General features: G+C 47.8%; 1 protein-coding gene and 1 pseudogene across 2 annotated transcripts; both read right to left on the bottom strand.

Annotated features, from left to right (window-relative positions):
* Positions 1–1,261: 1,261 nt before the first annotated feature.
* Positions 1,262–7,026, bottom strand: CD8A (CD8a molecule). 2 transcript variants are annotated; one of them, XR_006784496.1, is made up of 7 exons: positions 6,763–7,026; positions 6,294–6,662; positions 5,547–5,654; positions 5,209–5,319; positions 4,534–4,564; positions 2,629–2,814; positions 1,262–2,493 (listed from the first exon to the last, which is right to left on the bottom strand). XR_006784496.1 is itself a non-coding variant. In XM_045828939.1 (6 exons), exons 1-6 carry the CDS (start codon positions 6,809–6,811, stop codon positions 2,442–2,444), a joined length of 720 nt encoding a protein of 239 aa, XP_045684895.1. In that variant the 5' UTR covers positions 6,812–7,014; the 3' UTR covers positions 1,262–2,441. The 2 variants fall into 2 exon arrangements, 1 of the variants encoding a protein (XP_045684895.1); XM_045828939.1 differs by lacking the exon at positions 2,629–2,814 and having other exon boundaries at positions 6,763–7,014.
* Positions 7,027–12,963: 5,937 nt separating this feature from the next.
* LOC123811284 lies at positions 12,964–13,442 on the bottom strand (annotated as a pseudogene).
* Between the last annotated feature and the right edge of the window lie 474 nt (positions 13,443–13,916).

Raw genomic sequence — 13,916 nt, 5'->3', positions numbered from 1 at the left:
ACAGTGAAGGGAAAGAAGCCAGGGTTCAAATCAATGATTTGGAATATAAGGAAGAAACAAACAATCAACCAGAACAGAATGAAGAAACAAGAATTCAAAAAAATGAGGAGAGAACAAGAAGTGTCAGGGACATCTCCACAAGTGCCAACATGTGAATCATAGGGATACCAGAATGAGAAGAGGAAAAGCAAGAAACTGAAAACTCATATGAAAAAAATGATGAAAGAAAACTTCCCTAATCTGGCAAAGGAAATAGACATACAAGTCCAGGAAGGGCAGAGAATCCTAAACATGTTGGACCCAAAGAGGACCACACCAAAACACATCATAATTAAAATGCCAAAGGTTAAAGATAAAGAGAGAATCTTAAAAGCAGCAAGAGGAAAGCAGAGAGTTACCTACACAGGAGTACTCATAAGATTGTCAGCTATTTTCTCAAAAGAAACTTTTCAGGGAAGAAGGGACTGGCAAGAAGTATTCAAAGTGATGGAAAGCAAGGACCTACAACCAAGATTATTCTATCCAGCAAAGCTATCATTTAGAATGGAAGGGCAGATAAAGTGCTTCCCAGACAAGGCAAAAAGCTAAAGGAGTTCCTCATCACCAAGCCCTTATTATATGAAATGTTAAAGGGACTTATTTAAGAAAAAGAAGCCCTGGCTGGTGTGGCTCAGTGGACTGAGTGCTGACCTGCAAACTGAAAGGTTGCTGGTTCCCAGTCAGGGCACAAGCCTGGGTTGCAGGCCTGGTCTCCAGTTGGGGGCGTGCAAGAGGCAACTGATCCATGCACCTCTCACACATGGATGTTTGTCTCCCTCTCTCCTTCTCCCTCCCTTCCCCTCTCTCTAAAAAAAAAGGAAAAGATCAAAACTATAAGCATTAAAATGACAACAAACTCACAACTATCAACAACTAAATCTAAAAAAACAAAAACAAATGAAGCAAACAATTAGAACAAGAATTATATTAGAATCATAGATATGGAGATTATTTGAAGGGTTAGCGGCAAGGGGGAAGGGGGAAGATGGGAGAAAAGGTACAGGGATTAAGAAGCATAATTGGTAGGTACAAAGTAGACAGGAGGGTAAGAATAGTATAGGGAATGGAGAAGCCAAAGAAGTTATATGCATGACCCATGGACATGAACTAAGGGGGGGATTGCTGGAGGGAAGTGGGGTACCAGGTGGAAAGGGGGAGCACAAAGGGGGAAAACTGGGACAACTGTAATAACATAATCAATAAAATATACTTTAAAAAAGTATGCCATAAATGTTTGTTTATTAAAGCCACTTATAAAAAGCATAATGCAATTCCATTGAAAAAACAAAGAATATATTTTACATATATGCATAGAAAATCATCTGAAGATGTATACCATAATATTAACAGTGGGTTATACTGGGGGCAAAGAATTATAGATGATTCTTATTTCCTTATCTAGTTAAATGTTTTTCTTCCAGTGAGAACACATTTCTAGTACACCACCGTAGGGGAGGAGGTGCATGTGGGGGGCAACCCTTCAGGCAAACTGACTCCGCCCCTCCTCACCAGGGCAGAGTCTGATCTGCCACATCCCCACCTGACTGAGAGGAGGCCGGGGCGGTGCTGGCAGCTCTCTGACAATTCTGCCTTTACAAACTAAAAAGTCATCAGTGGTCCCAGGAGCATGTTCAAATATGGCATCTGAAGTTTTGAGATCCAAAAAGATTTCCATTCAACTTTATCAATGCTCCAATCATATTTGTAAAAGGATGGTCTCTCCTCTTTCATGGGTCCCTCTGCAATGAAGGACTGGGAGAACAATTTCACCTCCACTTAGGGATGTCAGAGAGGTTTTCTTTAGAGATTGAGGTATTCATTTTCCAGAATTACATTACGGAACTCTGTGAAAGGCAGAGGTTCTTTTATTTCATTACCTTCTCACGGCTCTGGGTGCAGTAGTGGGTCCATCGCAGGCGCTCAAGAAATGACTGGTTCCTTTGTGGTTTGAGGCACAGAACCCCACTCGGGGACAGACGCCTCCAGAAGGGAGATCTGAATGGTGTGGAGGAGGAGCCCCAGCCCTGCTGTGACTCTGATCGAGCTCCCATGGACTTCAGCCTCCTCCTCTGTGAGATGGCCAGGGACGAGGTGTGGACCAGGTGGTTGTGAGGCCCCCACCAGGTCTAACGGCCTAACTCTGAGAACACAGCCTGTCCCTTCCCCTGATACATGTGCCCGATGGTGTACTGTAGACATATGGTTTTGTTTTGTGTCAATTAAAGACAAAGAAAGAGTAACCCTTCCACCCCCCCACCCAACAAAAAGTAATAATAATGAGAATGAATACATAAAGAAGGAAGGCTGAAAAAAACCAAAGGGGAAGGACTGTTGCCCTCCTTGTGAGGAGAGTTCTCAGTTTGAAGTCTTGTAGTGGCTGTTGCGCAGGGCCCGTCGCCATATTAGACGTATCTCTCTGAAGGGCTGGGCTTGCCTGTTGGTCTGACCAGGGGCCTGGAAGAGAGGTGACCATCACTGTAGCAAGAGTCCCTGCAATGCAGTGCTGCATCCACCCATGTCCACCCACTCTCCCTGGGATACCAGCCCCAGACTGGCTGAATGACCTCAGCAACCTGCCAAGTGCCTTACTTGTGCCATCTGGTTCAGTCCTCACAGCAACCTGAGGGGTACGTGCTGGCCATGAGAGGTCAGAGAACGTGCCCAAGGTCACATAAGTAGGAGGTGGTGGAGCCAGGATCTGAACCCAGGGTCTTTATCAAGGTCCCCATAGAGGTGAGAGAAAGAGGCTGATAACAAAAGTTCGATTCTCAGCTCCTAGGAGGGTTCACAGGGATAAGGGAAGATGTGAGCAAGCCACCACCATCAGCCAAATAGAGCTCTTTATTTAAAAGTCCCCTTGATAACCACACTAGAAATGTGTGCTAATTCAGTACGGGGCTAGCACCTCCTAAATGGGCTGATTGTTACTACTGTCAGGTCTATACATACCGCACCCCAAACCCTCTCTGTGGGAGCTGAGCTGCCCTCCACCATCCCTGGGTATGTTAGCTCAGCTACATGGACTCCTCAGACATGCTTAATCTGCACAGCTTTGTATTTCAGGGCAGAGTTTTATTCTCAGTTATTCATTTCAAAATGAGAATTTTCAGAAAAGATAGAGATAAGGGATGATTGTCTGCCAAACTCCCCACTGCACTGCAAGTATTGAAATTGCTAAAAATCCTTCTCTGTTTTTAATGCCTTTATCCCCTTGGTTTATCACCTATAATATATGCACTGAAAATTCATTATGATTTATCATCTATAATATATGCATTATAATATATGAATGAAAATTCATGTGCATTGTTAAAAATAATGATGTGTAAGATGTTGAACTTGGATCCCTGCAGAGAAACATGCAAACCCCAGGTATATTTGAAGTGTTTTCATCTACTGAAAAGAACTGGTGAATATAATTGATTATCTTTAACTCCCTCCTCTCTTAGTACCCAACTTACAGGCAGGAGCCTGAGCTTTGGACAGAAGTTGCAGCTCTGTTACTTGCTGGCATTATGGCCTCGAACCAGTTACTACATGCGCTAAGCCTCAGCTTTCTCATCCATAAAATAGCGGTCACAGGAATTGCTTTTAAAGTTACGAAACTTGAAATTGAAAATAAATATCCATGATATATTTCTATGGCAGGTAACTGGATTTCATCCAATGGTGGCTACTACTGTTGATAATCTGAGTGTACTCATGTCTCTGCCCACTTGGGTAGGTTTTCTGATCTCTGAGTGGGAGATCTGTGAGCCGGGACCCTGGTGTCTACCACGCGGGGCTGCTGTGAGGAGAAGGGAGATCCTGAGTTGACCTGTATCACAGGGCAGGGCCAGAGGGGCTGCTTGTTAGATATTAGCACAGAGCTGCCTTGGCCTCAGCCAGAGAGAGAAAAGAGACAAGGCCGTTTTTTTTTTCATGGCCATTTCAGAATGATCCTCTCCTGAAAATGGGTGGGGCAGCCATTTGAGTGGCCAGAGAGCCGCCTCTGGTCCCCTCTTTCTTTCACTCCAGTTCTTGGCAGCAAATCAAGGCCCTGCCGCTGGCACAAGGAAATTAGGAACCAAGGCCATTATTTATTTGGTTCAGATGATAAAAGATTGCCTCTAAAAAAAAACTACATCAAGCAAGTAGGGAGAAAAAAGCTTTCTTAAGAAAAACAAAACAAAACCCAGCTGAGATCATCCAGGTAAAGAGACCTCAGGTCTTCTGAAGAGCTTGTGTAAATTGGGGGAATCCTTCAGATGGGTTTTCAGGTGCTAGGCCAAATCAGATGCACATTTACTGAAGTCACATTGGTCCCCCATCAGCCCAGCCTGAGTCTCCACCTTCTCCAGTTGCCGCTCCAGCACTGTGCTGATTCCCTGTTCCCAGGATTCCACTGTCACAGCCTCTCTGGGAAAGGTTCCCACGACCGCTGCTTGGGAAGCTGGGATCCGAGCCCAGGGCTGCTCAGTGGGTTAGCAGGCCCACCAGTTATGAGAGACTCACCTGGGACATTTGCAAACGCGTCTTCGGTTTCCTGGATAAAGAAAAAAGAAGGGGTAAAGTGACTGCCTCACCCAATAGTCCCCAAATACGGTTTCTCCTTCCCTGCTCCTGTTTCTTTAGGTTTATAACTCTTGAGAATCCAGGTCAGGGTTTCTTTTCCATCCCTCTTCGCATAAAAAAAAAAAAAAGACTGAAAACAAACATACGAAACACATTGCAAATACACCTGTGGTTCACTTGCGTGGGAACCAAAGTCGGGTAGGGGGCTCATGGGGAGGGGCCAGGGACAAATATCGCCCCGTGGTGCAGCTGACCCAGCCTCCGTGAGCACTGGGCCCCCGGCCCCAGAGGCGACCTCCCCGGCGGAGTCCGTGGTAAGCCCGAACCTGTGCACGCACTCCCCGCGGCGCAGAAGGAACACAAGTGCTGCCGCCGCTGGGGGTTCGGTAGGGATCTGTCCTTCATTTAAAAAACTTCCAGCAGAGTGGAAGAGGAGTGGGAAAGGGCTTTCCCGCGTCCCATCTCCAGGAGGAAACCGGTTGTTTCTGGTCCTGCGATGCAGCTTGGAGTCCCAGAAATCTCAACCCCATCTCCCCAAAAGAGCCGCCTGGATCAAGCAGCAGAATGCGCGGTTGCGGAGCGGAGCTCCCTGCCCCGCGGTTCCCTGGGACTTACTGTAGCTGCAGGTGGCGGTGATGACCAGGGACAGAAGAAGGACCGCGCAGAGGCCAGCCAGTGGAGCCCATATGTAGATAACACAAGCGAAGTGTTTCCCTTTCGTTTCCACTGACGACACCGAAGACACAGACATTTAGGATCCGATCCTCCACCCCATGCCGAAGCCCCAGCATGTCTCCCAGCTCCGGGTCTCGGTTTTCCCACTACTTGCACCGCCCTCGGCTCTACCCCCCGGATCAGGGCTGACCTTAGTAGGGCTGTCCGAGCGGTCTGCACTGCCCTTGGCCGGTCCCCTTCACCCCAGCCCCCACCTCGGGACCCTGAGCCAGCCTCACCTGTGCTGCTGGCCGGTGGCCGGCAAGTCTCTGGGCGCCGGGACACCGGCTGCGACACTTTGGGGGGCGTCGGCGTGGGTGGCCGTGGTACCGGCGTCGTGGGCTTCGCTGCGGGAGCAATGGAGCGTGGTTAGAGGTCGGGCTAGGGATCCCGACGCAAACCCTCCCCACAGCTCCGCGCGCGCTTCTGCGCTAGGGGACGACTCCTCCTGGTTTCCACCGGAGGAAGAACAGACAGTCGCCCGCGCGCCACTCTGCTCTCAAGGCGAGGCAGATGGGGTGGGAACCTCCTGGCTCTTCGCTGACCCCTTCACGGCGGGCGCGGCAGCCCCTCTTCTCCGGCTCCGTGAAGGGCACCTCGGGGCCTGCAACTGGAACGCAGCAGCCCGCTCCCCACCAGCAGCCTCCCTCCAGGGCTCAGCCCCAGTTGGCGCGCTCCCTGGAGGGCTTGGGTTGATGTCCGCATTTTATTGACGAGCAAACGGAGGCTCAGAGAATTTAAGTGCGGTGCCCAGGACCTCACCAGCACCTGAACTCGAGCCCAGATCGGCTGGACCTAAAAAGCCATCTTTAGTCTCTACCCTGCCACGCCTTCGCCTCAGTTTCCACGTCTGTGAAATGGGGACAGTATCTAAGTAGCTCCCAGGGGCACTAAGAGGCTCGAAAGCGGGGCGTCCACGTGAAAGCGGGTTCAGAGGAGAGCCCCAACCCCCACACCGAGAGGTGCCGCGCCCTCGGCTCCCGGACCTGGCAGGAAGACCGGCACGAAGGGGCTGAAGTACACTATCGAGTTGGCCACGACCGAGCAGAAGTAGTAGCCTTCCTCCTCTTCTCTGAAGCGGTGCAGCGTGAGGGTGTAGACGTCGCTCTGGACCCTTTGGCCCGAGATGTGCCTGGAGTCCAGCCAGTCGGCTATCTTGCTCCGGCTACTGGACAAGTACATTAGGAAGACAGGGCTGGCGGCCGCTTCCCGCCTCTGGTAGAGCCACGTGCAGCCCGACGACTTGCTCACCAGCACCTCGCAGCGCAGGTCCACCTGCTTGCCCACGGCCGTGGTCACCTGGCCCGGCGTCAGCCGGAACTCGTTCCCCCCGAGGACCAGCACCGCTGCGGCGTCTGTGGGCATGCAGGCGAGGATGCTGAGCCCGAGCCCCGCGCCCCCACCAGCCTCTCCACCCCGTCCTCGCCCCGCGTTCCCCGAGGGGCGCAAACTCACGGAGCATCAGGGCCAGCGGCAGGGCCACCCGTGTCGCCCGCGAGGTCATGGCGCGCTCCCGCAGCGCGGCTCGGCGCCCGTTCAGACGCCCGCCGGAGGCGCGCAGGAGGCGGTGCGACGCGGAGCAGGGAAGCTGAGCCCTTCGGACGGCCGCGAGCCCGAGTTCCCGTTCGGAGGATGTGATGTCACCTGAAGCTCCGCCGAGGAGCTAGTCGCCCTCCTTTTCGCGGTTATCACCTTCCAGCCCAGCGAGGGGGCTGGGCCCGCGGATGGGAGCCGTCTAGGCAGCCCTGCGGGTGTCCGGGGCAGTTGAGAGGGTCGACACGGCATTCTTGTGGGAGTGCCAGAAGATGATGAGAGATTAGACACCTCGAGAAAAGAGGGCCAGAGTGAGCAGGAAGGCAGAGAGGAGTGTCCACTTCCTTTGCCCTCACTCGCAGTGATTCTGGCACTGTTACCACGAGGCTTTGCAAAATGGGTACTGCGGGCCGAGAAGGAAGAGGCGCTAATGACTTGCCCACTTCTCAAGAACTCGGCCATAGTCTGGGGTTCACCCAGGAGGGACTGCGGTGCATCCGTGACCCCAGGCTGGCTGGGGCTGGCGGTGCTCTGCGGACCACACCGGTTGGGCCCTTCTCCCAGCGGCTAAACCTTTGCCACACAGCTAATAACCCTTTCTTAGGGTCATTGCCACAGCCTCCATACTCTCTCTCTCTCTCCTGGCCAGTCCTCCAGCCATCTGCTGTGAACATTAATCTCATACAGGGATGTGATGGAGTCATTCCTGCCATCTCCCATGACCTGCAGGACTGGATGAGAGCTTCCCCCTGGCCTGGCTCAGAGCCCTTGTGTGAGTGCTGGTTTGTCCCAGCCTCTGCTCAGGTCCCCACCGCTGCACTCGCACCGGCTTGAGCTCGTCTGCACACTCGGGGCTGCTCTTGCCTTTGCCGTTCCTTTCCCTTGCCAGACTTCTTGCTTAAGCCCTGAGGCCCGCTCTGGTGCTGTGGGACTCGGACCTCGTTTCTGTTTCCCCTGCTCTGGGTGCTAAGCAGGGGTATGGGTGTAGCCTGGGTGAAGGCAGTCTTCCCTGTCTGGCCCTGGCACACATGTGTCCCCTTCCTTTTGGTCTATTGCTGATCTGAAACATTTCCAGACCCAGTGGGTGCCCTCCTCCCATTTCTTCAGGGTTTCCAGGTCTTCTCACTTTGAGTTTTATGGTAGCTGCACTTCATCCTGTTGCTTGATTCTAGAACCAAGCCACCTGGCTCAATTATCTCTTCCATGTGTCTGCCCCACCTGCGAGTTCTGTCCCGTGGGGACCGTGTTTCAGACACGCCTCAGCTTAGGCTGAGCTGCGTTTATGAACTGTACTCCCTTTGTGGAATCCGAACTTAGTGTGAAATGGACTTTTTAAAAAAATTACCTTGATTTCAATGCTGTGTACTCCTTCCTGAAGCAGTCAGTTGTTTACTAAAACATGGAAAATTTAACATTTTATATTTAAAATGTTTTTAAAGTGTTTTTTACCTTACAAGAATTACATATTCTCGAAAAACTTCAGAAGACACAAAAAAGAGTACAGGGGAAGTTCTCCAGCTCAGCTCTGCTCGTAGTCGTCCATTCTCCAAAGAAAATCACTGTTACATTAGAGTGTGTTCCTCAGATATTACCCATTCATCAACAGACATTTATACACTGTTTTAGACAGGTGTAGCTGTGCTATGTATGTGTGTATATATATATATACACACACATATATATTTGCAACTTATCTTTCTTATCTAACAGTAGATGGAAAGCTTTTCATGTCAGCTCTTGTAGAGCCACCCCATTCTTCTAAATGGGGGTATTTTCATTTAAGCAGTTTCTCAATTTTTGTCATTGCTAGTAAGGCTGTAGTAGATATAATGTATCTGTATCATTGAGGACTTGCACCAATACATGTAACATTTTCAAACTAAAGATGAGGGTGGTTGGGGAAGGAAACCTTTTGTAATGATGGTTATGAATGCGGTACACAGGAATGGATCTCCTGGCATGTTGGGGGTGTATGTGTGTGTGTGTGTGTGTGTGTGTCTGGTTGTGTAGACATATAAGTGAAGGTAACAGTTAAGTCCAAACAGGTCTCCAACATGGCAATCCTCATTTTAGACAGCAGCTTCCCATTTTGCTTCATTTCTGTTCTCATTGCAAGGAGGAGTGTCAGATGGCCCTGCGAGCTAAAGGATGCGCTCAGAGGGTGGTATGAGAGTACACAGCTGGGAAAGTGTACCTTGCCCAGTGGAGGAAGCATGGAGTTGGGCTAGACTCAACCTACAGATATTTGGATATTGGAAACTCTGCCTGTGAGTATGTTGATGGTCAGATTTTGGGGTACAATGTGTGAAAATAGAGTAGTCCCATTTCAGTCTCCTAGAAGGGAGCTGCAGCTGGCTTGGAGGCAGCCCTTTTAGAGCATGGAGAAGGGTGGGGGATGCTATGGCGACATGTCAAACCCACCAAGGAGGCTTGTGACCCCAATGATATTTTTCACAGAATGTGGTGGATTCTCAATGTAACCACAACGACATCCGCTCTGTATCAAGCAGAAGAGCAGATGCAATTACAAAAGTTCTGGAGATGCCTGCTCACTCTAGGGCCAGGTGTTCAGAGCTGGATATGGCTTGCCTCTCACCTCCAGGTAAGCTCCCATCCCCCACACTGCTGCCCCCACACAGGATGGTGTGAAGAAATGAGAACAACTGCACTCTGCCAAGTGAGCCCCTTACTTTTAAAAAAATATCCAGAGAGAGACACAGGGTAAGACAGTCAGCAGTTTCTATGCTAAATTTAAATGGGTCTGTTTTTTACCCCAAGGCGTTTGTCCTTAAAACATGGAAATAAAATAACTTTAATTTACACAAATTAAAGACCTATCCAAAAATGTGTAACTGGGCAGGGCCATGGTAGGGAATGACTCAAGGCCTGGTGCCACAGCTCCTGAGATGCTGAACAATGGCTGTGGGAGTGGCCTGCTGGCTCCCCTTGCCAAGGGGTTAGCTTGTTTGGCCTAGGAAGGCCTTCAGCTCTAGAGTTGTCAGGCCTTACTTTATCTCAGTCACAGATATGTACCTGTCAACTCTACCTCACTTTTGCCATTCCCACTTTCCTCCATCCTGGGACCTTCAAGGTCATCTAGGCTGCTGTCATCTTTGGTCTCCTACTTGGTCACCCCACTTTGACTCTGGTCCCTTCCATTGCTTCTGGTTCCTTCCAGTGAAAACCTTGTCCTGCCAAGCTCCTGCTTTAACATTCAAGGTCTTTGCATGGTGCCTAGGGACACATCAGTAGTCCTGGATGTTGCCTGAGGCCCTGCGCACTCAGCTCTGCAGCCCCATCTCCGCCCTTTCCTGCTCACCTCCCTCACATGTACTAGGCTTGGTGTCTTGATGTTTTTGAAAGTGTCCTTTTCTCTTTCCACCCCAGTGCCATTGAGCATGGTATTCCCTCAGCCAGGAATGTCCTCAGCTCTGTTTAGTAAACTCCTGTTCCTCAAGACCCAGCTCAAGCATCTCCCCTCTGTGGGGCTCAGCTCCATGCCCCCTCCACCTGGACCTTGGACATTCATGGACTGCAGCACTTACTCTGCATAGCAGTAGTTTGTTCACTCATCTGGCTTGATGACCGACCCTTGATTCCTTGAGGAAGAGATCTTGTTTTGCTCATGTTTATACTGTGGTGCCTGACAGAGAGTGCGACACACTCTTGGTCTTCAAGAAACCCTTGTTTGGTAAATGCTAAATGAAAGCAAAAGCAGGGTGCAACAAACCAGAAGAGACAAAGGTAATCGATATCAGGTGAGTGTGTTCTGGAAAGGCTTTACAAAGTGGCTGGTTTGGAGACAGGTTAGAACTGGGAGAGAAGTTGTTTAGAACAAGGCATTGGACTTGGTCAAGATGGTACTGACATGATGCTTTAGCACGTAGTTGTGGTGTGGCTGAAAGGAAAAGAAGGAGGCAGGGAGAAGGTAGATGCGTTAGTAGTGCACATAAGGATATTTAACTCAGTTTGGATGTGAAGTCACTCCCAAAGAGATGCACAGTACACATAGCAGCCTGAACAGAGTTTAAAAGAAAGAGAATAAGGACATGTAGAAAATGCGGAAATTAAACACGAACAACTGAACAACAATAAATAGTGAGCATATTGGAAAGGAAAACTGTAGATATAAACTAGAACACACTCCACACTGGACATAGATGAAAGGAAAATGATTAAACTAGAAGCTAGCACTGAGGAACTCACAGCAAAGATAAAGCAGGCAGATAGACGCTGAAGCGGTGAAGACGGAAGCAGTGTGAAAAGCTGTGGTGGTGTGGGTCAGCGCTGGGAAGTGTTTGCTAGGATTTCAGAAAAAGGAGGTTAGAGGGAATATAGAGAAGGAATATTGGAAGGGATCATGGCTGAAGATTTTCCACAATTAAAGACACATGTTCTTATGTTTTTAATTTATTTTGTATCTTTTATTACTTATTTATTTTTAATTATTGTTCAAGTACAGTTGTCTCCATTTTCCTGCCACCACTTTCCCCAGCTCCACCCACCCCCACCTCCCACCCTCAATCCGACCCCCCTTTGGCTTAAAGTGCCAAATAGAACAAGTGAAAATACTGTGTATCCCTTTCTGAACATACCAAAGAGAACCATAAGGCATCAAAAGCAATAAGAGGAAGGCATCCCAGAATGCTAGAGGATGCTGGGACAGTGTTTGAATCATGTTTTAGGGATCCGTAGTCACAGCTTGGATGGGGTAGAGAAAGAATCTTTCTCATTCTAGCAACAAGTAATGTTACCCTATGGATTCACTAACTGATTGGACCTAGCCAACTATTTTTCATCTCTTTTATGAACTTTACTCACATCTTCAACATGCAGCCAAGAATGAAGCTTTGACAGTGAGCTGTAATTCACACAAGCAAGCATTGTCATCTTTCTCCACCAGCAACACCGAGATCACCTGAGAGTTGGGTATTTTCTTTCTTGTGCCTTTCTTTCTTGAAGAAAAATAAAACAATATTTGAAAGATATATCTATACTCAAATTCATTTGCCATAAATCTCTTGAAATTGTTGCATTTAGTTTTGCTTTGTTTGTGGCAAATAAACAATCAATTTAGTTCCCTAATTAGACTGTTAAATGCAGATTTTTAAAGATCACAGTGATGACAGAATCAGTATCTGTTTCATCATAATACACCTTCTTATGAGAACAGACATTAAACACTAAAAGCAATTAACATTTAACATGGGTCATTTGCCATGTGGGCAGACACTCCTGGTCCAGTCCGAGCCAGGATCTTTATTCCAGGTTCCAGAGGGACTTCTTGGCAGATTTTGCTGATGACACTTCAAACAGTTGAAACATGTATAGACATTATTTGTCTTATTATACAAGGCTCACACACTGCAAAGCAGGCACAAAAATGAGGTAAATACTATGGTTCTTGGACAGGCTGAAAGTCAGCTATATTTTTGGTAAACCTTTCCATCTGAGCGTGTTTAATAGCTGAAAATATTAAGTGCTGAAGGCCACAAACTTAACAAGCATGTCTTGTCATCAAGGGAACACGTGGCATCGTGCTGCCCTGCGCAGCCTCTGCCCTTCCCAACAGGGCGTTCTCGGGCCAGGGAGACCGCCCTCGCCGCAGCAGAGACTGCAGTCCGCTCACGCTCTTAAGTGTGGCCTGTTCCCAGGACAGCTGTTTGTGTCTACAGGACTCATGGAATAACACTTTACACATCGCTCCAGTAGCCAAGGAGGCTAACACTATTATATCTGCGTTCTAAACCACAATAATAAACTAATTTTAACCCTTTGTAAGAATGAACTTAACTATTTTTCTCTCTAAGAAGTCTATACTTACAGTTCTCTGATAATCAGTAAAAAGACCAATTCTGATTAACAAAGAATAAATATCCCATTTTCCCTCCTACTCCTCCCCATTCAAATAATTGCATATAAATACACTTGAAACTGGAAAGATGTAGCACTTTTCTTCCACCAAATATTTAACTAAAACTCCAGTAGAATTCTATGCTTCTGATATGAGTGCCATGCATATATTGCTAAGCTTGAAGCAGAGGCTAAATTGTTTGGTGGGAATAGTTCTCCCGGGGATGTCAATGGTTTCTCATTAGTTTGTCATTGTTGTGGTTCAAGCTCTTAAAAGGTCAAAAATTTTTCTATGTCCTTCTCCATTTCAGTATATTGTTCTTTAAGCCTCTCCATAGCTTTTCTGTGCTCTTCGCTCACTTTAGCCTATTTGTCGTGTTGTTTTTCATGAAATCTTCACACTGCATTGTATGCTGGTTTTCACCTACTATTAAATGGTCATTATGAATCTTGTTTTACTCCTGCTTTCTCTGTTAGAGTCTGCAGCCCGAGTCAGTAGCTGCTTGCAGTCTCTGGAGAACTCCGTGTAAGTTGTCTTGCATTGTTCCTCTACATTAGAGAAAAATGTGTTCATTTGTTTCATTGATTATATCCTTCAAATTTTCAAGAGCTCACATTTCTCCAAGACCATAGTTTTCTTTAGATTCTTTCACAAAATAATGGGTTTCACTTTCCATAGCTGGTCTGTGATCTACCAATCTTGACTGAATTTCTCCAGAGGTGGCCTCACAACCCACAGTGGTCTCCATCCCTCTGCCACTCACCCTGGCCCAGACCTATCCAGCACTTTGAGAGCTGAATTTCTCCTCAAACTATATATATATATATATATATATATATATATATATATATATGTGTGTGTGTGTGTGTGTGTGTGTGTGTGTGTGTGTGTGTGTATGTATATATATATATATATATATATATAATCCTCACTGGAAGACATTTTTTTATTGCTTTTATTTTACAGGGAGAGAGAGGAAGGGAGAGAAGAAGGGAGGGAAACGACAGTGTGAGTGAGGAGTGACTGGTTGCCTCTCGAACCCACCAGGATGGGAATAGTACATGCCTGGACTGGAGATTGAACCAGAAACCTAGGAGTGTGCCCTCACCAGAATGGAACCCTCAAACTCTCCGTTACAGGATGACACTCCAATCACCTGAGCCACACCAGCTAGAGGCTCAGTTACTTTTTAAATTAAATTTCTTATTTTGAAATAACTATA

Source organism: Phyllostomus hastatus, unplaced genomic scaffold (genome assembly GCF_019186645.2).
Source record: "Phyllostomus hastatus isolate PE091 unplaced genomic scaffold, TTU_PhHast_1.1 phas_scaffold_78, whole genome shotgun sequence".
Taxonomy (NCBI): Eukaryota; Metazoa; Chordata; class Mammalia; order Chiroptera; family Phyllostomidae; genus Phyllostomus; species Phyllostomus hastatus.
Note: the sequence above shows the minus strand (reverse complement) of the source record. Positions and strands in the feature narration are given on the sequence as shown.